Source organism: Engystomops pustulosus, chromosome 3 (assembly GCF_040894005.1).
Source record: "Engystomops pustulosus chromosome 3, aEngPut4.maternal, whole genome shotgun sequence".
Lineage (NCBI taxonomy): Eukaryota > Metazoa > Chordata > Amphibia > Anura > Leptodactylidae > Engystomops > Engystomops pustulosus.
The window spans coordinates 183283385-183310915 of NC_092413.1; the positions used below are offsets into that span (position 1 = coordinate 183283385).

The 27531-nt window shown below is 40.9% G+C and overlaps 1 protein-coding gene across 5 annotated transcripts in view; it reads left to right on the plus strand.

Moving 5' to 3' along the window:
• WDR33 (WD repeat domain 33) overlaps window positions 1-26823 on the plus strand; it is a 69210-nt gene extending 42387 nt beyond the window's left edge. For all 5 annotated transcript variants that reach the window (XM_072143159.1, XM_072143160.1, XM_072143158.1 and 2 more), the window contains 16 exons: window positions 8481-8578; window positions 11034-11160; window positions 12583-12737; window positions 12812-12890; window positions 12989-13099; window positions 13183-13277; window positions 13382-13468; window positions 13560-13699; window positions 14260-14412; window positions 14980-16584; window positions 19927-20032; window positions 20636-21029; window positions 21146-21306; window positions 23624-23710; window positions 25799-25999; window positions 26277-26823. In XM_072143159.1, the coding sequence (XP_071999260.1) occupies window positions 8481-8578; window positions 11034-11160; window positions 12583-12737; window positions 12812-12890; window positions 12989-13099; window positions 13183-13277; window positions 13382-13468; window positions 13560-13699; window positions 14260-14412; window positions 14980-16584; window positions 19927-20032; window positions 20636-21029; window positions 21146-21306; window positions 23624-23710; window positions 25799-25999; window positions 26277-26461 (3784 nt within the window). In that variant the 3' untranslated portion in view covers window positions 26462-26823. The remainder of the gene's footprint in view (window positions 1-8480; window positions 8579-11033; window positions 11161-12582; window positions 12738-12811; window positions 12891-12988; window positions 13100-13182; window positions 13278-13381; window positions 13469-13559; window positions 13700-14259; window positions 14413-14979; window positions 16585-19926; window positions 20033-20635; window positions 21030-21145; window positions 21307-23623; window positions 23711-25798; window positions 26000-26276) is intronic.
• Window positions 26824-27531: the final 708 nt, after the last annotated feature.

Genomic DNA, 27531 nt, shown 5'->3' on the forward strand with positions numbered 1-27531 from the left:
CCAAATTGTTCTATGTGAATCCCCCCTTTTTTTAAAACAAACAAAATGATGCCCATAATGTACTGTTCACGTGTTTCTTTCCAGAGTTAGGGCATTTTCTGTACAAAGCTACTTGTCAGAAATGTGTCTAAGCAGCAGTGATGTGGGTGGTTTAACCTCTTCCTGTCTTTTCCCTAAAGATGTCAGTTATAGGCTTCAGGCAGCATGCAGTAGAAACCAGCAGGATAATGCATTAAGTGCTAAAGATAACTTCCCTGCTGTGTAGATACTGGGGGGGGGTTGCTGCTGAGGAGTCTGAGACAGAAAGTTCTGCAGAAGCAGACTGAGATGGAGCGACTTATATCTCTGCAGCAGACAACTACATCCACTCATCTGCACAGACACAGCTCTTCTGCTAGCTACACATAGACTGCATCACACAACCCCCCCCCCCCTCTTATTTTAGTCAATTGATTTTTCTCTTTTGTCACTATTAATATTCAGGAGATGGACCTAATTAATAGTAGATGAATATCACAAATTTCATAGAACATTTTTTACATGTGAACAGAGGTTTTGTTATATATTTATCTTGTCTGCTTGCTTTGTCATCCCCCCTCCTTCCTAATTTGATTTTCACTGAAGTTTCTGTAAATTCCTTCTTGCTAGTAAGACACACAGAGGGTTATGTAGAATAAAAACGAAAAACGTGGCACTCCTGAATGTTGTAATTCTCTTTTATTGTGAGAAGGATGCAGTAATACAAATAGTATAACGTATCAAACATGGATTACACAGGGAGGTTGGGAAATGATCCAGAGCGAGAGGTTCAGAGGTACGCACCACCATAGAAGGTGAATACCATCAAACCTCTCACTCTGCTCACAGAAATGCTACAGAGATGACTGACATTGAAGACTTCAGCTTTTGTATCTCCTCATGTGGACACACTGGAGTTCAGATTGCTGCAAAGCCTGTGGGGAAACTCACAATTTTTGGCAGGGAGGGGGGGGGGGGGGGTTGTAGATAATAACAATTCTATTGAATATGGTGGTAAGGTTATTTGTCCGAATGTCCGCCATGCATCGCTATTCTTGCATTTAACATGTCAAAAACAAGATTGACTGACTCGGTCAATCACAGCTTTTTGGATTTTGTTGAATCTGTGACACTAACATGAAGTACAAGTTGGAAGGTAAACAACCAATACCATCCTTTTTATAGTAACTTTTTTTTTTTTTTTTTGAAAAAAGATACAATCTTACAGTGGTTATGTATGATACATTGGTCTGATTTTACTTGGTGTTGTCATAATGACATCTAAAGGTGTGAAGGAAAAAAAAGAGAGAACAGGTTCTCTCTCCTTTTTTTGTTTTTTCTTTTTTTGTGACTTTGACCCTTGATTTTTAAGCTGCCTTGAAAAAATAGATGAATAGAAGGGAAATTATTAACTTTGACAAAAAATGAAATAATCACAAATCCAACAAGTGACCGTTAATTGACAACAAAAATCCATATTAAAGCTACTGTTAGATATTTAACACCGGTCTTCCCTGTTCACACCTTTTTTGGTCAGTTTTGCCAAGCTAATTTGGGGTTTTGTTTTCTTGGGCAACATAACAAAGAAAAATCTATTTTGAAGACATTTATTAGATTACATGTTGGTGTATTAGTATTCAAGTGTCTATGTATTCAACTTCATTATTAAAAAACAGATTGAAGAATGTCACCAAAAGAGCAATAAATACTGCTCCATATAGTTCAACCAATAATCATACAGTATTTTTTTTTAAAAGGAAGACCTCCTCCTCAAGTTCTCAAATTCCTCCAATTATAACAATCGGTATGAACCTTTGAATCAATGTTACGTCTCAAACATAGCTCTGATTCCTGTAAAGTGCTTGTTATACTCTTGGGAAAGGTATTCCAGCCCCTTTTGGGCTTTTTGCGGATTGGTACTGTAACTGAAAGCCAAAACTTGAACAAATTTCTTAATTTCACAGCTTTTTTCCCAGTCTATGACAGAATGTGACTTTCTGCTTACTGCCCCTTTTGCCTTTTTTGTTCTTTTACACCAAAGACCATAACAAATTGCAAGATCTCTATACAGTCCATTCACCCATTATACAGTCCATTCACCCATTATACAGTCCATTCACTCATTATAATTAAGTCACCCCTATTATTACTTTCACCAGGACGTAACTACAGTGGTAGCCGTCATAGCAACCTGATACACTAAAGAATGGAGGATGTGCACCATTTTATACGTGTTATACTACACATTGTACAGCACGATGTATAACTGTACACATCTTTACAGTACACAGACTTTGTAATTTTTTCATCCGTCAAAAAAAACGCATGGATAACAGATCCCCTCCTAAATGGAACATAATGAGTGATGCAAAATTTACATTGATTTCAATAGGATTTTTAATTTTAAAGGTTAATCCTCCATTCCAAGTTACTGACGTTATTACCTTACCTTTCTAGGAACGATAAACTTTTTACTGCACATGATTTAGTAAGCACCATTTCACTTTGTAAACCTGCAGAGTCTTTTATCAAATACAAGCAATGTCAGGTCACAGTTACTTTGAGAATATTTTATTAAGAATTTACATGGTCAATCTTTTGGATAATGTGAACTTCGTGAATGTAGGTTCATCTTGGTCATCTTGTTCCACCGCTGGGCACCCAGTTTATGGTGGTGCTGAGCTATTTAGCCATGTAGTGCCATGTCTGGAGTCCAGTTCCCTGTCCACATTTTGTACAGTACAGGAAGCTCTTAAATATGTTTGAAGCCAGTGCTGTAATTTAATGCCACATTGTCTGAGACCATGAGAGCTTCCCTTTTAACTTATTACAACTTATTTTATGAATGTATCTTAAACATGACTTCTGCCTTGCAGCGCTCGGGTCCTGGGTTCGAATCCGACCCAGGTCAACATCTGCAAAGAGTTTGTATGTTCTCTCCGTGTTTGCGTGGGTTTCCTCCCATACTTCAAAACATACTGTTTAGATTGGGTTGTTTAGATTGTGAGCCCCATGGGGACAGGGACCAATTTGACATGTGCAGCGCTGCGTAATCTGTGTGCGCTATATAAATAAAGAATTATTATTATCTCCAACATTAAAGGGAACCTGTCACCACATTTGCACATATACAGCCAGTGACAGGTTCCTATAGAGCCCTATTAGCTGACTGACCCCCCTTCTTTTAGCTAATGATTGTTTCGCTTAAATCCACATAAATCACCTTTTATCTTGTATTCCCTGGCATGCTTGGCTGGCCACTCCCCCCCCCCCCCCCCCCCCCCCCCAAATTCCTTATGCCTCCTTACTGGTCACAGTTCATGTCATGTGACCAGTGACATCATCTCAGGTCCTTTAGCCTCTGAATAATAACAAACTACCCAATGGCATCTGGACTTCTTCTTCTCCTTTCCATCCTCCATGGAGGCTGCTGTGGCTTCATGTAATCATATACATGGTGTACAGTTTTCTATTGTTAGGAGATTGAGAGACCTGCGATGTCACTGGTCACATGTAATGAATGTAACACATGGCACCGTTTTAAAAGATTGACACAATATTTCCCATCTCTAAATAGAGCTTTAAATGTCCGTAGTTTAATATTGGTAGATGTCCCCAAGTACAAGGAGCAGGGCAGTGATTTGTAGAGACACGGAGCTTTCAGTCACAATAATTTGGCGTGGTTCACTGCCAGCCTAGGAGAGCGAAGAGTCACAGATACCAGAGATGATTTGTATATCAGAAAAATGGCTGTAATTAAGGTACAGCACCTAATGGCAGCTAATCTCAGATAATATAGGGAGGCCTTGTAACCCCTTATCAGCAGGCATTGTTAGAGGCATTAAAATGCTAGAGGATGTACTATTCTCAAGTTCTAGAACTTTTAGTTATCCTTTCAAATGGCCTGCAACTCTTTCATTTATATCATTTACAATCCATTGTCTCACACAGTTGCAAAGGTAATGTTTCAGATCATGGCAACCTAGGGTTAATCTTATCTGTAGTAATTTAACATGCCAAATATTTAAATAATACCTCATCTTTCAGAGTACTTATTTCTAGCAGTTTTTGACCTGCAAACTGTGTGTTGTTTTCAATTTTAAGATGGTTAACTTAGCTGCTGTGACTCATGTCCACTCCTACCTCTTCCCAATCTATAAAGCTTAAAGGGAACCTGTCACCACGGACCTTGAACCCTGACAAAATCCTGGGGTATTCCAAGGGGCTGGGCTTTGGTTTGGATGCATATTAAAAAACAACATGTGCGTCTGTACTACTCCCTCCTCAGATCTTTTCCCCCACCTTTGTGTTCCTGTACAGCTTCTCCCTCCTGCTCCTTCACAGAGGTCACAGCCTGGTGAGCTGACATCAGTGGAGGATAAGATCTGAGGAGTGATTAACACAAACAAGTCACATGTTGTTTATTGTCCAAAGTCCAGCCCCTGTCACAAACCCCAGGATTTTGTCAGTGTGCAAGGTAAGTTATAACACATTATATTGTAATGTAAATGGTTATAAAAGGCACTGCAGGTGTGATGGGCTTCTGCAACCGTTTATAGTGAAAGAGTTCACTGGTGACAGCTTCCCTTTAGAGGGAACCTGTCATCAGAAATTGGCCTAATAATCCACTACTATTATGTTGTGAAGCAGTTGAAAAGCTTCTAGATCATGTTTGTTTCCTGGCCCAGCTTGTTGGCATCATCCAGTAAATCTACATTGAAGTGAAATATTAATTGGTTGTATAAAGTCAGGGAGGCAGCGAGTTTAACAATGAAGCCGAACTCTCCCTGTCTCTGAACACCTCCATCTATGTGATAGACATCATGTGCGAACTTCAGGAGATCTGGTCAATTATGTCCTTGGATGCAGGACCATCAATTACAGTGAAAGGGGCGTTCCAAGGCAGGGAGAGCTGGACTTCAGTGTTAAACTCTCTGTCTCCTTCCTTGACTTCATAAAGCAAATATCATTTCAAAGTTGATTTTCTGGATGATGGCATCACACCAGACCATGAAACAAACATGATGCAGAAGCTGCTCAGCAACATACCGTGCTTATTAGGGCGATTTCTGATTACAGGTTCTCTTTAAGGCAGAGATTTATCAGGGCTTCTATGCCAGCTTTTCTGTGCACTGCAGGAAATTGACTTGCGAGTATGCCGCCTCTATCCCATGTGGCCCAGCATGGGGTGTTCCTGCCCCATGCCTGCGCACTTTCTAAAAACCTAAGAAAATTCCCTGCTGAATGTTAGCAGGTTTTTACCCAAACACTATGCCAAGTTGGACCTGGTGTAGTTTTGTCAGCCTCTTTTGCCCGGGTTATTCACAAAGCTGATTTAATGCTAATCAAGTTGCCCGCACCCAGTTTATGAAGCTCCATTCAGCTCTTATCATGACCTACCACTTGCAGGTGACGCTGCAGGGCCTTTGCGCTGACCTCTGCTATAACAAGTGATGTAAAGGTCTCTGCTCTGAACAGCATATTCTGCACATCTGAAGTCATTGGGTTGGAGGCGGGCAGTTTAGTTTAAAGGAAATCGTCAAAATCAATAATTGAATATCCAGGGACACTTACTTATAGATTCAGGCGCTGTGACTATATTGAATATTTGTTATCCATCAACTTCAAGAGCTCTGGAGAAGGGGTTGTTACCAGAGTACCTTTGTGCTGAAGCTTCGCAGGTTATTGAGCCATCTTTTCCCTTCCCTCTCCCTGATGTAATCTCACTGCAGCAGAGGAAGTTTCAGCACAGTGGAGGCGGAAGTGCTCCTGCACAGTTTAAAGGGAACCTGCCATTGAAACTCACCCACCCATAGAAATACTTAATTTAAAAAAAAAAAAAAACATATGATTGAAAAGCATCACCCTTTTACAGAAATGGTACCGTTCCATGACTGTGGTTTTTAAAGAAAATCAGTTTGGGTGATCCGTATAGTAGTTTACAATGTGAGTCCTATGATATTAATTGGATCCTTCATATGCAGTGTTCACTGCACTGCCCTTCGTCCCTAGTTCTGATTGACGGGTCGCACTGTTACCTGTATTTCTGTAGGAAATACTGTGTCATATACTGTTTTACACAGTTTCTTGCATCAACATTAAGAGAGAGCTCTGTTACATCATTAACCGGGGTGATGTCATCTAATGTTCTTTAGATTTGCCAAATCTACCCCATGTATGTATCTGATCACATGAAATCACAGCGGCCTCAATGGAGGGTGGAGAGAAGCCTATGGAGGCTGTTGTGATTTCACGTGATCAGATACATACATGGTGTAGATTTTGGTTAAAGGACCTTACATGACATCACCCTGGTCACATGATATAAAATGCTGAATGGAAAGAGGCGGCATAAGGCTTGGAGAGGAAATGCTGGACTGGGCCGAGGCAGCCATGCCCTCTCTGATGTCTGGTAAGTAACAAAGTTGATTTTATGGGGATGTAAGGGAAACCGTTTTTAGCTAAAAGATGGGTGGCATTTAGTTAATGTGTCTCTGTGGGAACCTGTCACTAGCTGTAATTGTGAAAAATGACAGGTTCTCTTTAACAGTCTGTGAATCTGCTGCATGGATGGGCTCTGGTAACACCCCTAGGAACCCTTCTGACTCATAGCTCATAAACTTAAATGTTGATTTTAGAAGGTAGGAGGCCATGGATAACAAATTTGAGCCACTGTTACAATGCCCCTGCTTTATCTTACTTAACTTTGATGGTAGATTATCTTTAACACAAAGTTACATCAATGCAGCTAAGTGCATGACCTGAACAACGCCTTTTTAAAGGTGTTTAAAGGAAATGTACCATTATATTTTACCAAAATCAGACTACACATAATTGCCTCTCACTGTCTTTTCCACAATCCTGGCGTTAGTCTTCTTCAATGTTGACATGCCGGGAAAAATTATAAATTAAATTTTTCAATCTCGCGTGGCATCTCCTCCCTCTCCCATGCTAGAGAGGTAACTTCACGTGAGAGGCGTGATCCCGCCGTGTCAAGATTAAAGACGACAGCGATAGGTGAAGATAGGTAAGTATGTGTAGTTTAATATTATATATGTATGCTTACATTCATTACAAAGAAAGTTTTGACTGCAATCCAAAGTGTCTCCTGGTTGTTCCCACTCAATGATTTGGACTGGGCACTTTGCATTCAGCACTACCCAATGCCAGGCCTTGCTTTTGTTTGACGCCTTTAAAGCGTTATTCTCTTTTTGGAAAATTACTGTTATTTTTTGCACGATGAAAAATTATACATTTTTCCCATATACTTTCTGTATCAATTCCTTGTGTTTTTCTGGATCTCTGCTTGATGTAGAAAGCTTCTGCAGTTACTTCCAGTGGACAGAAATCTGAGCATGGTCACACAGGTGCACGGCTCGTTAGTATCAGAGTAATCAGAGCTGTGTGATATAACGAGCCGTGCACCTGTGTGGCCATGGTCAGATTTATGTCCACTGGAAGTAAACATAGAAGCTTTCTGTTGAGTGACAGCAAGCAGAGATCTATAAAATTGTAAAGAATTGATACAGGAAGTATATTGGAAAATTGTAAAACTTTTCATTATACAAACAATAACATTTATTGTTGCTGAGATGGGATTTCTGAGATTGCTGAATCCCTGTTAATGGTTTCTGGAGGGGGCTATAGTTCTCATTGAAGAGGCGGGGATAGGGGGATTTGGCATAAAAAAACCTCTTCCTGCTTTACACATTGCGTATCTAGAATATCACCCTCATTTCAATGTTCTATGAAGTGGCTCTTCTCTTCCTATGAAATGGACTACTTTACAGGGACACCTCCAGAGCCTAAAATAATCTTCATTTGCCCTTTTGAAAAATGGCAAACGTATCTGGTATTTTAAGTCAAACATATATCGAGATCTATATATCTGGGTGAACTAGAAGCCTGTGATGGATGCAGTTGTATGGGGGCTTTCATGTACAGGATGACACAGAATCAGATGGGACAAGGTTTGACTTCTGAGGCCATGATGACAACAGAGTGCGGCATTAGACATGTAACTTCTAGGGAACAAGTACAACTATAAGTACATGTTATCAGTGTAGAAATGTATTTGTACATATGTGATGTACACTACTTCTTGTAGGGCTTTAGTAAAGTTTATGTGAGTTGAAGGCCTCTAGATAGTAAGTATGTATGTATATATATGTGTGTGTATATATATATATATATATTATACACACATGTTGGTTGGACTGATTAAACAACCAATTTTGGAGATTCTTTATTGTGGTGACAATTTCTAAATGGGAATGGACGCACATATTTTCTAGTAATTCTATAATCCTCTTTGTTCTTTTTTTTGTTAATTAAGGGTTAGGTCCAAGCAATGACTTGTAAAGCCTGCCCCCCCCCCCCCCCTCCCTTACCTCCAATTAGGGAATCTTTCACAGAAGCAATACCCAGGGCTTTTCCTCATGATGCTCCTTTTCATTCCACAGTTTCTCCCCTACTGATAATAAGTTTGCCACCTGCTCTGATGACGGCACAGTTAGAATATGGGACTTTCTCCGTTGCCACGAAGAGCGGATTCTACGAGGTTTGTTACTTTACCAATTTCATTCTTTTCCTTCTTCCAGGACATCAGCTGTGCATTACAGTTATCAAGTAAAAACATATTATTTTAGGGTCTTTAGTGTATCTTGCTTACTACAGATGACTTCTACCAATATACTTGTATTCCTCATAACATGACAATTTCCTATAACTCTGATCCTTTGCTGTTTAGATGTACAACTGTGTGTTAGGATCAGAGCGAGCAGTGGCACATCCACATTGATTGGTTGCTGTCGGACCATACATACACCTTTTTCATAACGAGATTGGGAACACCCATTTGCCAATTTAATTTTAAATGCCTTGGAGTATTCACAGAGAAGCCGTGCGAAACAGAGTTATAATAAAACATGAACAATTCTCTCATGGAGTATACAAGTATTTGCGAAAAATTTTTTGCATCTTTTTATCCTCAAACACAACTAATACAAAAATGCTGATTTGAGGAATTAAAAAGTGAGGCAAAAGATAATGTGGATCGGGCAGAGGTTGGTGATGGCTCCATTTTGAAGGAAATCTACCATCAAAATCAAGCAAGATAAAAGCAGGACACTTGCTCATAGATCCAGGCTTCCTGCTCACCGCAAAAGTGCCGAGTAGGCAGATCACATTAGCATCATTTTAGAAGTAAGGAGGACATGGATAACAAATATAAGAAGATTCCCACAGTCAGTGTTTGGAGCTATAAAATAATTGATGTGGTTTGTAAAAGGAAAAGTCATGGAATTTTCCAAAATACTTTCTGTATCCATTCCTCATGGTTTTCTAGATCTCTGCTTGCTGTCCTTGGATAGAAAAAGTCTATTTTACTTCCAGTGGATAGAAATCTGTCCAGGGTCATGTGATGTCACACAGGTGCACGAGCCATTATAATCACAGAGAGTAATAGGAGGTGTGTGATACTAACAGCTCACGCACCTGTGTGACATCACATGACCATGGACAGATTATATCCACTGGAAGTAAAATAGACTCTTTGTATCCAAGCAGAGATCTAGAAAACCGTGTGGAATTGATACCGAAAGTACATTGGAAAGTTGTATAACGTTTCAGTTCACAAAAACATTAATTATTTGCTGAAAGAGGACAGCCTCTTTTAAGGTTTGTTGGATTGTCATTACACTGCACAAATTTATCTGTCCAAATCAAAAGTGTCTCTCATGTTTCCATATCAAATAAAGGGAATATGTCAGCCATTTGACTATACAAAGTTGTTGGCCTGGAAAGCTATAAAACCATACATTTTTATTTTGCTGTTAGCTGCAGGACTGTGAAAATTGAACTTTTATTCCAGATTTGCAGCACCTCAGAACTGCTCTGAGTGACTGCTGCAGCATACACCTGGAATACTGCTACAGGCCTTTCTTATAACGGATGGGCATGGACTGCAAAGCATCTTGTTTAGAAGAGCAGAAACCTCTTGAGGGCCACATTCACACATTTTTGTACGCAATTCAAACGCAACAGGGAGGGGCTTGGCAAATGCATATGTGTTTCCCCTAAAATGCATGTGCTCTGGAATGAGAAAGCTGAGTTTTGCGTGTAAAGAATTCAAAACACCTGGTGCTCATTCCCAAACTCATGCATTTTATTGGAAATGCAAATGTATTCTGGCCAAGCCCCTCTCCGTTGCCTTAAAAAATGCTACGTGATCGCAGCCATATGTTGAAAAACCCGTCCAGACCCCTTGCAGGAGCTGCACGCCTAGATTATAACTTTTTGTTTTTCACAGTCCTGCTTCTACTAACAACACACACAAAGGTATGAAACATATCTTCAGAGCCATTACCTATTTGAATCATATCTTCATGTAGACAACCTAAGAAATTTTTTCAACACAAAATTTATGTCCGTTAGAAATCTTTTGGATGCACTTGGGCCCCTTGCACACAAACATGTAGAGAACGTATTAAAACGGCCATATATACTGCCCCATGCATTCCAATGGGCAATACGGCCATCCACATACATGGCCGTATTGTCCCCCGTACCGCGAGCAGGACGTATAAAAATATAGCGCATGTCCTTTTTTTCCACTGTATTTCCGTTCCGTACGGCCCATAGAAGTCAATGGCAACATATAAATTACGAGGTAAATAATTGCTGAATACGGCTCCGTTTGCTGCCGTATACAGGTGCAGTATCCAGAACCAGTGGGAGGTGCATTGTGTCAGCCAGCCAATAGTCAGCCATCCATCATCTGCAGCCCACCGTATTTTATACGGATACCGTGCAATACGTGCCGTATTTACGGCCAGTATACAGAATACAGCTGTATATACAGAACAGAAAAGACCGTACATTCATGTGCATGAGGCCTTAGAGTTTTTGTGTTCCATCTGCTTTTCCTATTTTGGGCACTTTACATTTTGTAGTGAAGTTATTTGATGTTCTTGTCCTTCTCCAGCAATTCTGTTATAAATTGTTACGTATTATAGGTCATGGTGCTGATGTCAAGTGTGTTGACTGGCATCCAACCAAAGGACTTCTTGTCTCTGGAAGTAAAGACAGTCAACAGCCCATCAAGTTTTGGGACCCCAAAAATGGTCAGAGTCTTGCAACACTGTAAGTATTAATCCATATAACAAAGTATTTATTGTAAAATTCCTTTACTAGTGCAAGCGGTCACATACTTGCCATATGGACTAAATCTTGATCCATACTCAGTCACACCAGAATAGGGAAAGGAGCAGCCACAACATTTTCTGAAGACAAAGAAAATTTGGTCCAAAAATACTTTCTGTTTTGAATAAGATATAAGGGTGGTCCCAAGTACCAAGTTTTTCTGAAAATAAAACCATCCCCAAAAATAAACCCATGTTTCAACTGGTAATATCCTCTGAACCATGGCACCTAGAAACAGAGTTGTGGTCTCATTGTAAAGAGTGAATCTCTCATTTGATAGATCAGTACTTGTATCTCTAGGAGACATTTAACCATTGTTAAAGTTACAGCCTGGAGTGTAATTTTTATATATTGCTTCCACTCCTAACAATAGCTTTAACATTGGAAATCTCCTTTTGGAACCTAGAAACACAATCCTTGTGCAATATAAAAGGACAGATTCTCCTTTTAAACAAAAAAAACTCAGCTTCTGGGTACCACAGAATTTATCACTGTTTGAAGTGTGCCCCTTTCTGCTGAAGATATTATGGAGAAGGAAGGTGGAGGAAAGATGCAATGGCTACGAGCAGAAGTAGCTCTATTTACAGGAGGGGCTCATTTAAGGAAAATGGAACCAGTTTTTTTTTTACAAAAAATTATAATATAAGACCCTGTTTAATTTTTGGTGTAACACTGTATCAAAACTATCCCCTATAAGGATAGGGAATCGGTTAGGCTCACACTTCTGGGACCACCAGAGGTCACAAGAACATAATCTACTTCTCAATAATAGGAACATTGGTCCTGCCGCAATATTCACTGTCCAAGTTGAACGAAGTGATGGGACACATGCACGTCCTGCCTCTCCACCCATTAGAAAGAGTGGGATCTCCGTCCTCATGATCAGTGGGGTTTCTAGCAGTCAGACCCTCCTTTTGATAGGGAATAACTAATGGAGCTTAAACTTCCCAATATTAAGGACACCCGACTTACAGACGACCCCTAGTTACAGACAGTCCCTTCTGCCCCCTGTGACCTCTGGTGAAGCTCTCTGGATGTTACTATAGTTTCAGGCTGCAATAATCAGCTGTAAGGTGTCGGTAATGAAGCTTTATTTATAATCCTTGGTCCCATTACAGCAAAAAATTTTTCAACTCCAATTGTCACTGGGACAAGAAAAAAAATTAGCCTCAAACTACAATTATAAAATACACAGTTTCGACTTACATACAAATTCAACTTAGGAACAAACCTTCAGAACCTATCTTGTACGTAACCCGGGGCCTGGCTGTATTGCCTAATGTGTTATTCCATTATGATGTGATCACTGCATTGTTTATGGGTGTAAACCTAGTTTCATGTATTTTCTCATGTGTTTAATAGACATGCTCATAAGAATACTGTGATGGAGGTGAAGTGGAACTTGAATGGGAACTGGCTCCTCACTGCCTCGCGGGATCATCTCTGCAAGCTGTTTGACATCCGTAATCTTCGGGAAGAACTTCAGGTTTTTAGAGGACACAAAAAAGAGGCAACAGGTCAGGAGATAAGTGGATGATGTGAGACCAGAGAGTAATGAGCTTCCAGTTGAACATTGATGTTCTCTTTGTAGCTGTTGCGTGGCATCCGGTACATGAGGGCTTGTTTGCTAGTGGTGGTTCTGATGGCTCCCTGCTGTTCTGGAATGTTGGGTATGTGTAATATTTGTTCTCTTTTCCTTTTTTTATTTAATTTTTTTGGTTACCGGCTTCATTACATTTTTCTTCTTCTTTTTTTTTTTTTTTTTTAGTGTGGAAAAAGAAGTGGGTGGTATGGAGATAGCACATGAAGGAATGATCTGGAGTCTTGCCTGGCATCCCCTTGGTCATATACTGTGTTCTGGATCTAATGATCACACAAGGTATTAAAGTCATGACGGCTTTTATACAGCAGGTAATCGTATCCTGTATGTCTTCCCATTAGTAACACTTGTTTTCCATTTAGTAAATTCTGGACAAGAAATCGTCCTGGGGACAAAATGAGAGATCGCTACAACCTAAATCTTCTTGCTGGAATGTCAGAAGATGGTGTTGAATATGGTAACCGCTTCTAGCTAGTCCTTCTAGAGTCCTTTACTCAATTACATATACCTGCCTTGAGAAGGTGCTATACCTTCTTATGTGTGTTTTCTCTACTTCTTTAGATGATGTTGAGCCAAACAATTTGGCTGTTATACCTGGCATGGGTATTCCAGAACAGCTCAAAATGGCAATGGAACAGGAACAGATAGGTAAGACGATGTGGCAGGTTTCTTCATTTGTTTCATTTCTCCACTTTCTTGTTTGCCCCCTGTGGTTAAGCTTTATTGTTCTATTTTATAGGAAAAGAAGAGTCTAATTCAGTGGAAATGACAATCCCAGGTCTGGACTGGGGAATGGATGAGGTGATGCAGAAGGACCAGAAAAAAGTCCCACAGAAGAAAGTTCCATATGCCAAACCTATACCTGCACAGTTTCAACAAGTTAGTGAACCCAATTCTTTTAACCAAATTTTTAGTTAAAGATTCTGCTTTTTCAGAACGGCAACTTGAAACGATGGAGCGAGGCGATCATTACACATAGATATTTAGAACAAGAGCCATTGTGTGGTGCACAATCCATCCACGACCATTGCCTTTTTATTACATATCCACCACAAGATCAGATGTTTTCCAATGTGGAATTCTTTATGCATTGAATGAAACAATGCAAATTCTGTAACATCTAATTTACAATGTGAAAACCCTTGAAGTAGCTTACCCTATTTTCCAAGAGGAATGCTTGTGGATTCTGCCAGAGATACAGGGCTTATCAGGTACCATGGGTGCCCACCCCAATAACTATTATAGGGTCTATCAGCTTTCTATCATTTCGCGCTGTGCTCGAAAAACTAAGAAAGATATGAACATCCTATAATTCAAGAGTAATAGTAAAGTAATGCTTTCTAATAGTTTTTTAATTTGTTCGATGGCAGGTTTTGCTTTGCTTCATATAAAAACTGTGTGAAAACCTCTAAAGTTGCGTTGTGTTTTAATACATCTAGGCCTGGCTTCAGAATAAAGTACCACTCATGCCCCCTTCAGAAGCCGTCCCAGAACGAAAAGAAGAAGTAAAAACTGATGAGAAGAAAAAAAATCAGGCTGAAATTGAACAAGAGATGGCAGCGCTACAGTATACCAACCCCCAACTGCTTGAGGTATATGCCAGATTCTAGAGAAGGATTGCATTTTTGTGTAATGTAAGGCAATGTAGACTGTTTCTGAAAGCTAAAAAAATCTTGTGAATCTCCCCAGTATGCATATTAGACTGTCCTCAAGGTTTAGTCTAGTGGGCCGCCGTCAGTTTACTTGCAGTATAATATATTGTGCTATATAAGTGCTGCTATCCTTAAAATTGTTACATGTTAAAGGCCCCATTTCTATGAGATTAAAAAATTTAAAGAAATGACCAATTTAAAAAAGATTTAATAAAATGTTTGGGGGGAAAAACTTAGAGGTACATGGTTGTTATTACTGGATCTGAAATGACCAGAGCTATACAAATGTTATGGTTCTCAACAAAATTATATATACATTTCTGTTTGGGGGAGAAAAATTTACAAAAAACGATCAAAAATCAAATTGGCAACCACAAAACCTTCCATAAACACTTCTGATTTCACCAAAAACATTTTTCAATTGAGAAATGCCAAAAAATTGTCTACTACATGATTTCAGGCTTTATATTAACTCTATATTTTACACATTTTTTTCTGTTTTTGTAGCAACTGAAGATTGAAAGGATAGCACAGAAGCAAGCAGAAGCTCCAGGGCAATCCCCAGGCCTTGCATCACCTTTAGGGGCCCCTCCACAAGGTTCTTCAGCCTTTTCTGCCTCAGGTCCCCAATCTCAGCCGCCACTTAATTTCCAACAACCTCATCCATCACAACCAATGGCAATGAACATGCAGCATGGCCCTCAAGGACAGTTCAGGCCACAAGGTCCCCAAGTATCTGCAGGTCCCCAAGGTTTCATGGGTCCAGGTCCACAAAATCTTCGACCTCAGGAAATGCATCCTGGAATGCCTCGGCTTTCGGCGCCAGTTGGTCCTATGGGCCCCCAAGGTCCTCCAGGCAATCCTGGGGCACCTGGACATTTAGCTCCCCAAATTCCACAAGGTAACAGAGGAGTTCCACCCCCTCATCATGGGATGCAGGGAGGTCCTGGTCCTCAAGGGCCTTTAATGGGTGTTGCTCCTAGAGGTGTCCAGCAGGGTCCTAATCAAGGAATGCTTATGGGGCATCCAGCACAAGATTTGAGAGGCCCTTCAGGTGCAATGCTTGGGCATGGCCCAGATGTTAGAGGACCAATGGATATGAGAGGACCTTCTGATATGCGTGGACCTCAAGATATGAGGGGTCCTCCTGAAATGCATGTACCTCAAGACATGAGAGGCCTTCCTGACATGCGAGGCCCTCAAGACATGAGGGGTCCTTTAGACATGCATGGCCCTCAGGACATAAGAGCACCAGACTTGCGTGGACCTCAGGATATGAGAGGACTTTCTGATATGCATGGCTCTGTAGACATGAGAGGGCCACCAGATATGCGAGGTCCTCATGATATGCGAGGACCCCTGGATATGCGCGGACCACATGATATGCGTGGTCCTCCTGACGTGCGTGGACTTCAAGATATGAGAGGACCACTTGACATGCGTGGTCCCCCTGACATGAGGGGCGGCCCTGACATGCGTGGTCCTCCTGACATGAGGGGAGGCCCCGACATGCGTGGTCCATCTGAAATGAGGGCTGGGCCTGACATGCGTGGTCCTCCTGACATGAGGGGGGGCCCAGAAATGCGGGGCCTTTCGGAAATGAGGAGTGGTCCTGACATGCGCGGCCCACCTGACATGAGGGGTGGTCCTCAAGACATGAGGGGCGGGCCTCTTGATATGCGAGGCTCACATGACATGAGAGGGCCACCTGATGCACGTGGTCCACAGGATATGAGGCGATCTGATATGAGAGGGCCACCCGATATTCGTGGCCAGCAACATATGAGGGGTGCTCAGGACACTAGAGGGGCGTCTGACATGCACATGTCTCCAGACATAAGAAGCCCTCAGGACATAAGGGGTCCTCAAGACATGCGAAATCTTCAAGATGTTAGAGGACCACCAGATATGGGTGGTCCTCATGAATTGAGAGCTCCCCAAAGCAGGGGGTCAAATATGGGACTTTCTCAGGATACTCGTGGACAGTCAGTAACCCAAGGTCCCACAGGAAATTCTCAAGGTCCTCATAATTCGCAGAATCCAACAAGGGCATCCCACCAATCACAGCAGAAAACCCCATTACTGGGAGATGGTCCTAGGCCTTTTAACCAGGTAAATGCCTTTAATAATGACAGGAAATACTTTGACAGAAGACGCCATTTCTAGTGTCACATTGTAGTCTGAAAGACCTTTCCAGATCCATTGCACGACAAGCGGTACAGACCACCCGGAGCAAATCACTTCTTAACTTAAATCTGACTTTAAGAAGTCTGCAACTTGAAGTGTTTTTGCTAACCTTAAGATAAATCTATGTGAATAAGCACATTTCTGAGCTGGTCATGGCAGAAAATACATGGTCCGTAGATATTGTGTACACCATGATATAGCAGAAGTAAGGATAACCGATTATTACAGTATTGCCTCTGAGAGGAAGTCTGAAGACCATGTGCAATGGATCAGCCTCCTGTTAGTGATCTGGAAGTTATGTGCCCGCACTGTAAATGGTTGATGCTGAAATTGAAAATTTAAACAGTATATTTTTTATACAAGAGAAAACGTATTTTGAAATTCTTCAATGACAATAAATTTTTTTACATTTTTTGCATCATTTAAAGTCTCTGCACTGAAAAGGTTTTTATTAAGAGCGACCCGCAATGCACCACAAGATCACATTAACATCAGTTTCTAGACACTGAAACCACTTGTACTTAAAGGGCATCTACCGCCAGGATGAAGGACTGTATGCAAATGAGCCTGTGGGGCTCCACACTCCATAGGTTTGTTTGCATACAGTTTTTCATCCTGGGGGTAGATGCCCTTTAAAGTGAACGTCCGGTATTGACATTAGATTATAGTATGTGTGCTGGAGGGGGGGATAGGTTTACAAGTGTGATCTAGTCATACAGGCTCGTAATCCGTTACGAGAGAGACTGAATGGCCTGGGGTGTCGCTGTACGAGACGAGCTTATGATAATTTCTTTGTAAGGGCCTGATATGTGAATTGTCTTTGAAATAGTTGATGCTTTCCAATTCATCAGGGTACCATTACTTTGATTCCAGGTTCCCCAAGGCAAATTCACTTATTGACCACAGTTGACCCTTAATTTCCTCAGATATTAGGGAAACTCTTTCTTACTTTACTTAGAAACTTGTCTATTGCTTTGCAAATTTTGCAACTTTTCCACTAAGGTCAAAGAGAGCAATGTCCAACTAGAAATAGGAAAAAAGACCTTGTTTACTTCTACGTACGACTTTGGCCTCCCTTATTCCTGTTCACATACGTATTTTCCATTTATTAAGTATATGCCTTCTTTTATTTCTGTTGGATGTCGCTGACTTCCGGTGAGGGTCAAGTGCCCAACCGGGCATATTAATACAAACGCCATCTGAGACATTCAGACTACGTCTAAGAATCGGCCATATTCGAAACGTGTCAGTTCCCTATAGTTCTTCTCATGGCGCCATGACTCCCTCTTTAATTTTTCTTTAATAAAGTGTGTTTTTAACTACTTTTTTTTTTCTACATTCTCTCTACGGAATGTCCAACCAGGTTTGGGAAAACTAGTGGCAGGCCCAAAGGGGCACAAGATTTACTTACAGGTTGTTAGTGGGCAGATATTGTTGTGGACTATATTATATAATAAAGTTAAAAAAAAGATTCGGTACAAGTTATAATTTATTTGTACTTCCAGTGGGCGGGGTCTAATCGATCTTCGACCCCTTCTGCATGTACACCCTTACCGAGAAGACTGTTAGTCATTCTTTACTGGACTCCTCAAAACACGTGAAGCTTTACTTCATCAATCTGCTCTGCATCTCCTGTGCTATAACAGGCTGCCTCTAGCTTCAGAATCGTGCAGGTCGTCAGAATATACGGTTACACAATGCTTTGTACCGCCGAACTTACAGTCATGAAATAAGTTATATTTGGAACCAATAAAGTTAAAATGGCCAATGAGCAGAAAACTCCAATGTATTCTTGATGATGGTTTAAGTAAAACAAAACCCGGTAGATCAAAAGCAAAGGATGAAGGAAGAAGAGGCATGGGACGGGATGGGATTGGATGGAAACTGCTTTGTTTTCCCATGTCACAATCTCCTGAGGCCAGTGTTGCCCGTTTGATCTTAAAGAGGACAACAGTCTGAAAAATATTTCTAATATGTATTCAATGGTCTGTAGGGCACAATACCCTAAGTCTAATCCCTACTCTACTCTAATATGTTCCCCATTAGTTTTAGTGAACTTGAAATGCCCAATTTATGTGGGAAAAGCATCTGAAGATGAGAAACTGATCGCTCCAATTTATGTCCACCGGGCCATGTAATGGTACCATGATTTTAAAACTAAAAATTGTCCATTCTTTACATACATTACCAATTCCAAAGATGTATCCTCTGCGCATAAGAGACTATTTTGGACACATGATCAGGGCCCAGGTGGGAGTTAATTTCCCCTCTGGCTCCATCCACTTATAGTCATTCAAATAAAAATACATTATCAGTGGAGTGACAGAAAAAGTGCATTTCTACAAGGTAGGAAGTAGAACACTTTAACCTGTAAATGGTGCCTTCTCTAGTAACATTACTAAGAATTAGGAATTGCCCCAGTGTATGAAGTGTGTTCAATGGCAGATCATACCCTCTGGGTTGATGACCTGGTTGGTGTTTTACTGTACTTTGCACTTTACACTTATCAGACCGTGCAGGGACCCTGTGAGGGTGTCTACAAAACCCGCAGATTAGTCGTAGAAGGACCTGGATTCCTTAGATTCGGGACAATACAGCTTTGCATCATCTGCATCTGCCATACTAATAGTGTAACGTTGCACGAGGAGCTATTCTTCCCCTTCCCCAAACCTCAATTAGAGGACATGCCAAAAAAATTCTTAATTCACAGCCAATGATGATAAATACTGAAGGCACTTCAATTAAGAATATTAATATCTTTATGTATTTGGAAATCATGTGCAGATTATCTCAAATGCCTTAGTTGATCGGCTATGAACTGCTTCAGATACTGAGCTTAATAGAGTGTGTTCGTGTCCTGCTGGTCGACCACTGTGATCAGAAAACGTGGTTCATTACTTGTAGGAAGCTGACCCCGGCACCAAAACCATTGCTAAGGTAGTTTCTTGTAACATGCAAATCTTCTGTTGATCAGCCCTGCACATAGACACTTTGACTTATAAGGCATCAATTAAAGTGTTGAAATGAGAATTCCCCTACGACACAAAGAGAAGGAGAAAGGACATTAAACAGAATATAACCGTGTAGCTGGTCCTCGTTCCAGAAATGTGTATTCATTTCAAAATGGTGGCAGTGGGTTTTGAAAATGTAGTATCTAACCATATACTTGAGAATTCAGACGTTTATTTGTAATACTGGCAAAGCAAGAAGGTGATGGACAAATACACTAAGGCTTTATTATAAGCCTTTATCTAATTTATTCTTCAGGGCGGCAAAGGTCAGGCCCCACCTCCTTTATTACCAGGCCTAGGAGGACAAGCGAATGCACAAGGACGTCCACCACCTCTGGGCCAAGGACCCAATGCTAACAAAGGTACTTGTCTTATAATTAATGTTAATATTAGTTTACTATGGCTTCTATTTGTGGCAAGTAAGATATGGTGGGGGGGTTATTTATGACTTGTATGCATGTATTAACTAAAAAGTTTCATATCCCTGCAAACACTGAACTGGAAAACTAGGCATATAAGGTTTCTACAGGTGGCCTGAAGCCATTGCCCATGAGGAAATGAGGGAACCTAGAATCGCTGAACTGATCGGACATGCTGAGTTCAGTTCGGTCCCGTAAATTTGCTGAAACTCACTTGTTGGCAATGAGTTTACACTTTAAATACTTGTCTGCCAAACACTCATTAAGCTTACTGCTGGTTTTCCTTTAAGGCAAACCATGATGATTATCTGAGGTCTTATTGTTTTTTTTCTTTTTGTTTCTACATGTTCTAATCTTTTCCACTACTTAAGTCTCTCTGATTGAAAAGTATCTTATTGCAGATCAGTCGTCCTTTATACATCCATTATACCATGTTAGTAGTTAAAAATTGCAGTTTTCATTGTCTAGATATATCCAACTTCAACTTTTCCAGAGCGCTTGTTTTTCACGTAATCTGGGAATTTCATATCCACCCTTGACTTGTAGGTGACATACGTGGTCCTTCAAATCATCCATCTGAACGGAGACGAGAGCCAAGTCCATTCAGAGGTGGACCTGAGTGGATGGATTCGAGAGACAATAGAGGACCATCTGACAGAAGGGGTCCACACTCTGAGGGACATGATCGACCAGATGATTACCAACAGGATGATCGCTACGGACCACGAGGACGTGACTTTGATGGAAGAGGTGCCGGTCCTTCCTTGCAAGATGAAAAATGGAGGCGTGGTAGTTCAGGTCCACAGTTTTCGTCAAATCATAGAGATTTCCCTGATCGAGACGGAAGGGATTCAAGTCGATGGGAGGGAAGGAGACACTCTGATGATCAGTATGCCAGGGACTCGGATGATGCAAGGTTTCGAGGACAAAGAGATGATAAGTGAGTTGAATATAGTAAGATAATATATGCATATCACTTGGTGACTTCAACCTCAAATCTGATCAGAGACCATCTCGACATAGACTATATATGGCTCACATATTTAACTTTTTCAGTTTCCGTCGAAGTGGTCCCCCAAGAAATGAGGGACGTGGTTCTCATGGAAGGGAAGGATTTTCTAGTTCTGATGACTTTGGTGCTAGTGATAGCTACGATAAGGATGAACCTGGTAGAGGGCGAGATAGTTCCAGAGGACGTGGCCGTGGTCCTCAGAGAGGTGAGCATTTTCATACTGCTTTCTTTGTTTGATAACTAGATAGTTTGGTTATACACAGAATCCAAAAAAATTTAAGGATGTGAAGGGTAAAATATCTAAAAAAAAAAAAAAAAAACACTTTTGCTACACTTTGGCACACTGCTCCGATAGATCAAATATCCCCCGATTCCATAGATTCTATTTGTGTGGTGATTGTAATACACACTTGAAAAAAGGAGTCAATCCAGAAAGCAAAGGTTTCATAGAACTTATCTTATTCTTCCAACAACGTCTCCTTCTAGAAAGAGGGGGCTCTCTTGACATTTGGGGGTTACAGAAATAGAAGCCTTCACACAGCAACACAGCTGATCCCATAAATGTTCAATGGGATTCAGTTCTGGAGAAAGTACAGGCCGTTCCATTTGGTGTACACCAGAATGAGATTAACATCCATGAAAATGAAATTGCCTGCATTGCTCATACAGAGGCACAATGACTCCATGATGTTAGAACATGAGAGTGTCCAGTACAGACACTAAATGCGTTTTACAGCTGATCATTACAGTCTGGGACTAAAGTAACATCCAGAGCGCATCACCGGAGGTCACAGTGGGCAGAGGGGTCCGTCTTTTAACTAGGGGACGCCTGTAAGTGTTCTTAAAGGACATCTACCATCAGGATAATGGATTATAAACCAAGTACACTTACATGCTGGTGTGTGCCCCCTTTTTATGTCTTTGTTTTTACAAAAAAAGGCTTCAAAATGAGCCTGGGGGGCTCCACGCTCCATAAAAGTTAATGGAGCCTGGAGCCCCTCAGGCTCAATTGCATAGTTTTTAGAGCATAATTTCTTAAAAATGAAGGGCATAAGAAGTTAAAAGAAGAGCAGATCCTGATAAATGGGCCCACACCAGCATGTACGTGTATTTGATTTATAATACATGATCCTGATGGTAGATTTCCTTTAAGTAGGTGACCGCCTCTAAACTAATTACAGAGTTGTGCCTTCAGCACAACCCAATACTTTCCACAATATACTTTTGTTATATAGATTTGCTTGATCAGGTACCCTTACACACAGACCACACTGATGTAAATGGCATTGAATGGTCTGATTTGAAACTTTGGTGCCTCTGAAACCCCTCAAATGTGACTGGTGTTGTGTGATGTGGTACATTTAACCACTGCTTCCACAGGACATTGTTTACAATGAAGCAGTCTTCAGTGTGTGATTGTAGCCAAAGTACATCTACTCCTATGCCTTTCAGAGACCCTTCCAGACACACATTTCTGTTGCAGCTACGTGATACTCTAAGCTCAGTGCTAACTTCAAGACTGAGAACGACTCGCTTGAAGTCTTGCAATGGCAAGGTGCTGTCATTTCTTGCCATTGTCAAAATGTGAACGGCATGATGAGGAGGACTGTTTAAATACAAACTATAACTGAACAAGGAAATTCATGGATGAAATGGCTGTTAAGCCCATTGTTAGAGAACAGAATGTTGTTCAAAAAGTTATGAAGTTATGAACATACACATTCAAACGTTTAGAGAGGGTCACAATATGGTTGCCTGTAAAGGTTAAAGTGCAATGTAGTTTTATCCAAAAATTTCACCTGAAAACAAACTATCCCCAACTTTTTGTGTGTAGTGTAGATCGTCCAAGGACAATTGGCAGCACCCTCATGCTGTTCCTGAGATGCCCCTAAATGGTTCCTTAAATTTAAAAATCTATATGAGCGACTATGACTATTACCAGAGGCCAATATGACTATTGGCATCAATGGCAGCAACATAGGTAGATGAGCCATAATGTATCTATATGAGCTGTTTCCTTTCCTCATACAGATACTATAGTCATACTGTAATATAAATATATATCTACAATTTTCTATCAGTGTATGATATTGGTGTTCACACTGTGTAGCCATTAACATTGAAAAAATAAGCAATTTTTGGACACCTATTTTCAACCACTGTGTTACGGAAATTTAAGTTTTTCACCAATTTCCCCTAAACTTTAAATAAATTAAAGATAAAACAATGCAGTGTAATAATGTGTAATGTAACATGAAGTCATATCCACTCCGATCTGTTCTGCCTCTTCTATCACCTGCCATGTGCTGTGATTACAAGTGATATTACCCACATTCATCGGCAATAGACTGAGCCCTCTAATGTGATGGATTGTGATCATGTGACCCAAGACAAATAAACTTTTGGTTCTTTTTGATCATGGCGAAGGGGGGATTTAAATGACTCTACAAGACACTTGGGTAAAAGAGAATTGTACTATTTCCCTAAAACCCACACATGATACTTTTTGTTTTGCTAAACAGAAACCAGAAAAGGACTTCTCCCCACTCCAGAGCAGTTCTCAGATCGTGGTCCTAACCACCAGGTCCGGGATTCAGCCAGGGAACCAGGTACATTTTATAATTGGTTGGGTATTCTCCATATCGGTATCTAAATATAAAAACTATTTGACACTGATGACTTTATTATCATTAGAAGGACTTTAAATTAGATGAACCAGAACATATTGCAAATGATATATATAACAAGAACTCAGGACACTGGAGGCAATGCATCGGAAATAATTTCAGCCCATATCAATGTAATGTTAACGTTGCTTTTTTCTCTTCTGTAGATGCTCCTCCTCACACTCGCTAAACACTTGTTCGTAGAGTCCATCGGAGAAGCAGTCTGACATGTCAGGTGTATCTATTATCACTGTTCTTCTAAGTGATGAGAAACACTAGTTGAAGCTGAACTATCAAGCTGACCATAAATTTGCTTTGTTAAAGGGGTATTCCGGGAATATGAACGTCTGACACAAAAACCCATGATGATATAAATAAATGAATGCAACAATACTCAATGTCATTAGTCACAAAAAGGAGCTTAAATAATTTGATTTTATGATTTACAAAATTTATGGCCTCTCTAAAGTAGGTGGAGTTATCACTAAGATGGCCGCCACTACAAGTTCCATGATCCTTTAGTTCTCAGTAACTCCTCCTCCGTCTTATGCTCTGCTACCAGTGATGATCTAACAGGTTTTCTTGCTCTGTTACCATAGTAATGATGTGTAACTGCCATCACCACAACACTGGCCATACTGGATGCACTGCAACCAACCGACTACAGCCTAACTTAGTGGTGGTCACATGACCCTGCCCAGGCAGGTACAGGACATGTGATGTGGACATGTGACCAGCGGCCATCTTCTTTTCTGCGACGGACCGCGCAGAGGAAATTAACGGACTGATTAAAGGGCCGGTAGCATTTTAATTCTTCATCACTGTGTATGTCACCAGCATTTTCTGCTAAGGGGAGCAAAATTTTAAATAACAACTAATTACACATTAGCTTATATTTTGAGTGCCCACTTGTATATGAATTATGCTGATTCCTGGAATACCCCTTTAAGTGTTTACAGCCACTGGAGAACACAGATACACTGAGCCATCCTGGCTGCTTCTCTGCTTACACGTTCTACTCAAGAGAAGAACCAACCTGCGGTGAGCGTGAGACCGAGCATCTACAGAAGAGATATACACACAACTAATTATTTTTTCGTAAAAGCCAATTTTGGAAATTTTTGGTCTATAATAGATGTAATGCATTAATTAAAATTTGTCCTTGGAGGTGTAGATTGCCTTTAAGAGAGCTGTGGTTTTATGTCATGATAGAACGTACATCCTCTAAGTTCTACAGATTTACATTTTACTTATGACTTTGGGTAACACTGGATCACAAAACTCACAATAGATGATGGAAACTACTCGCCTCCTCACCCACCACAGGTCGCTATTAAATTTGGGAAACTATAGATGGTGTTCTGTATAAAGGGGTTGTCTTCAGGGGCGTAACTTGAGGGGGTGCAGAGGTTGCGGTTGCACCCGGGCCCAAGAAGTTTAGGGGGCCCATAAGGTGTCACTTTCCCATATGAGAAGACTATTACTATAAACCATACATTATAGTCGGGGGCCCGGCACAGACTTTGCTCTGGGGCCCATCAGCTTCTAGTTACGCCACTAGTCTTCTTATCTGCCTTTTATCTTGCTGCTGGCTTTAATTTACATGAGACTTCCAGTTTTAGCTTTGGTGGTCTTATAAACAGTTCTTCCACAAGTGCAGAGAGTATCTTCACTGCCAGGAGGCTCCTGGACTATGAACACATCTGTATCCATTTGTTGCAGCTTATTGCAGGGAAGAGCACTAATAGTGCACAGGATAGGGCCTAACTTGCTGATCAGTTTGGGTTTCAGTGATGGGACCCCCTTGAATCATGAAAACAGGGTTCCGCTCAGCTATCTTCACCAGCACCATAAAGATGAACGGAGCAGCTGGCACATGCACGACTGGCTACTCCAGTCACAACAGACCCCCATCACTGGGGTCCCATCACTGATCAGCAATTTAGGACCTATCCCGTGGATTGGGCCTAACTTGCTATGACCAGACAGGCATTTTAACTACATTAATTCCCACTTTATATGTCTGCTCAGGTCCTGATCACTTCCAAGGCAGTCCTAACCGGGACACTCCGACCCCTGATGGTCACTCCCCAGCAAGTAGGGAACGTTCCTCCTCTCTGCAAGGAATGGACATGGCTTCCTTACCACCACGTAAGAGACCTTGGCATGATGGCCCTGGAACACCTGATCACAGAGATATGGACCCAAGTCTATCAGATGATTCGGGAAAAGGTAAATATTCTTCATTTTTATGGTAGATGAGGGTAATAAATTGTTAGCGTCCCAAAATATATATATATACTACCAAAATAATGATTTAGTGCATGTACAGGTTACATGGAGGTTAATGCTGTAAGTTTAACTCAGTTTAGCCATAAAGGTTTTAATCTTGCACTGAGGCCTTGGGATAGGGATCATAGGGATATTTGGAGGTTATACATCAGTCTACTTATGCTTCCGATCCCTTCTGTTTGCATCATGACTTTATTTTTGTTATTTCTAACTCTAGGACCACCATCCAGGTCACAGAGACTAAGCCGCTCCAGCTCTCGAGAACAAGATGAAGGCTCGTCTAGGAGTAATCGAGGAAACTGGGGAAGAGGGGGATCTGGATCCAGTAGCAATATGAACTCTCAGTGGAGAGGGGGTCCTCGGAGTAGTGGAAGTAGCAGCGGAGGTGGGAGAAATCGATAAGTCACCTAAGAAATATCTTGTTTCCAAGTCCATATTGGACCAAAATAAATTGAACTTCTATTGGATAAGGACAGCATCGCTGTGGAGATCCCTGTTTGAGATTCTAGATACATTCACAAGAACTGGAACACTGGAAGCAATGTTACGGACTTCACAGAACTCAGAATCCAATCCTGTTTGTTTCCTCTTTCTGTTAAGATTTTTCACTCGTCCACACGACCCATCACTTGTTCTCTCCTCCAGAGACGGGAGTTATAAACCGCAGAATCCTCGTCTACAGTTTGTTGGGAATTGAATTAATTTTTTTTTGTATGAAAAGCTGAATGTAATATGTTTAAGTAATAATTAAGGGGCGAAAAAGAGTCTTTTAATAGTTATTTCATGTTGTGGTTACAAGAGCCTCCGTGCCTGAGTTTGTATAACACTGTGAACTCTACATCCACATATCACTATTGGGATCGCCGCTGGTTCTGGACATCACAGGGCACAGAACTAGACATCCCAATGGGGAAAAAATAATCCTGGACCTGAATGATAAACGTGACTGTGTGATCATCTCCAGTTATACAGTCAGACACTGGGTACTGGTGATCTCCTGTTACACATAGGAAGCCGTGTTTCTCAAATTATTTGCAGAATCTTCACTAGAATAATACATTTATTGCAGGAATAACAAAAAAATGTTACATGTCATATTATTACATAGAGAATGCAAGTTTTACTAACATAGACATGCCACTAGGGTTTTGTTTATAAAAAAGACTTCTCTCCTAAAGGGAACCTGTCACCACATTCGCACTTACACAGCCAGTGACAGGTTCCTATAGAGCTCTATTAACTAACAGACCCTCTTCTTTTAGCTAAAAATGATTTGCTTACATCCACATAAATCGCCTTATTGGTCACAGTTCATGTCATGTGACCAGAGTGACATCACCTCAGGTCCTTTAGCCTCTTAACAACAGCAAACTGTACCCCATACATGTATCTGACCACATGAAGTCACAGTAGCTTCTATGGACTTCTGATCCTCCATGGAGGCTGCTGTAATTTCATGTAATTACATACAT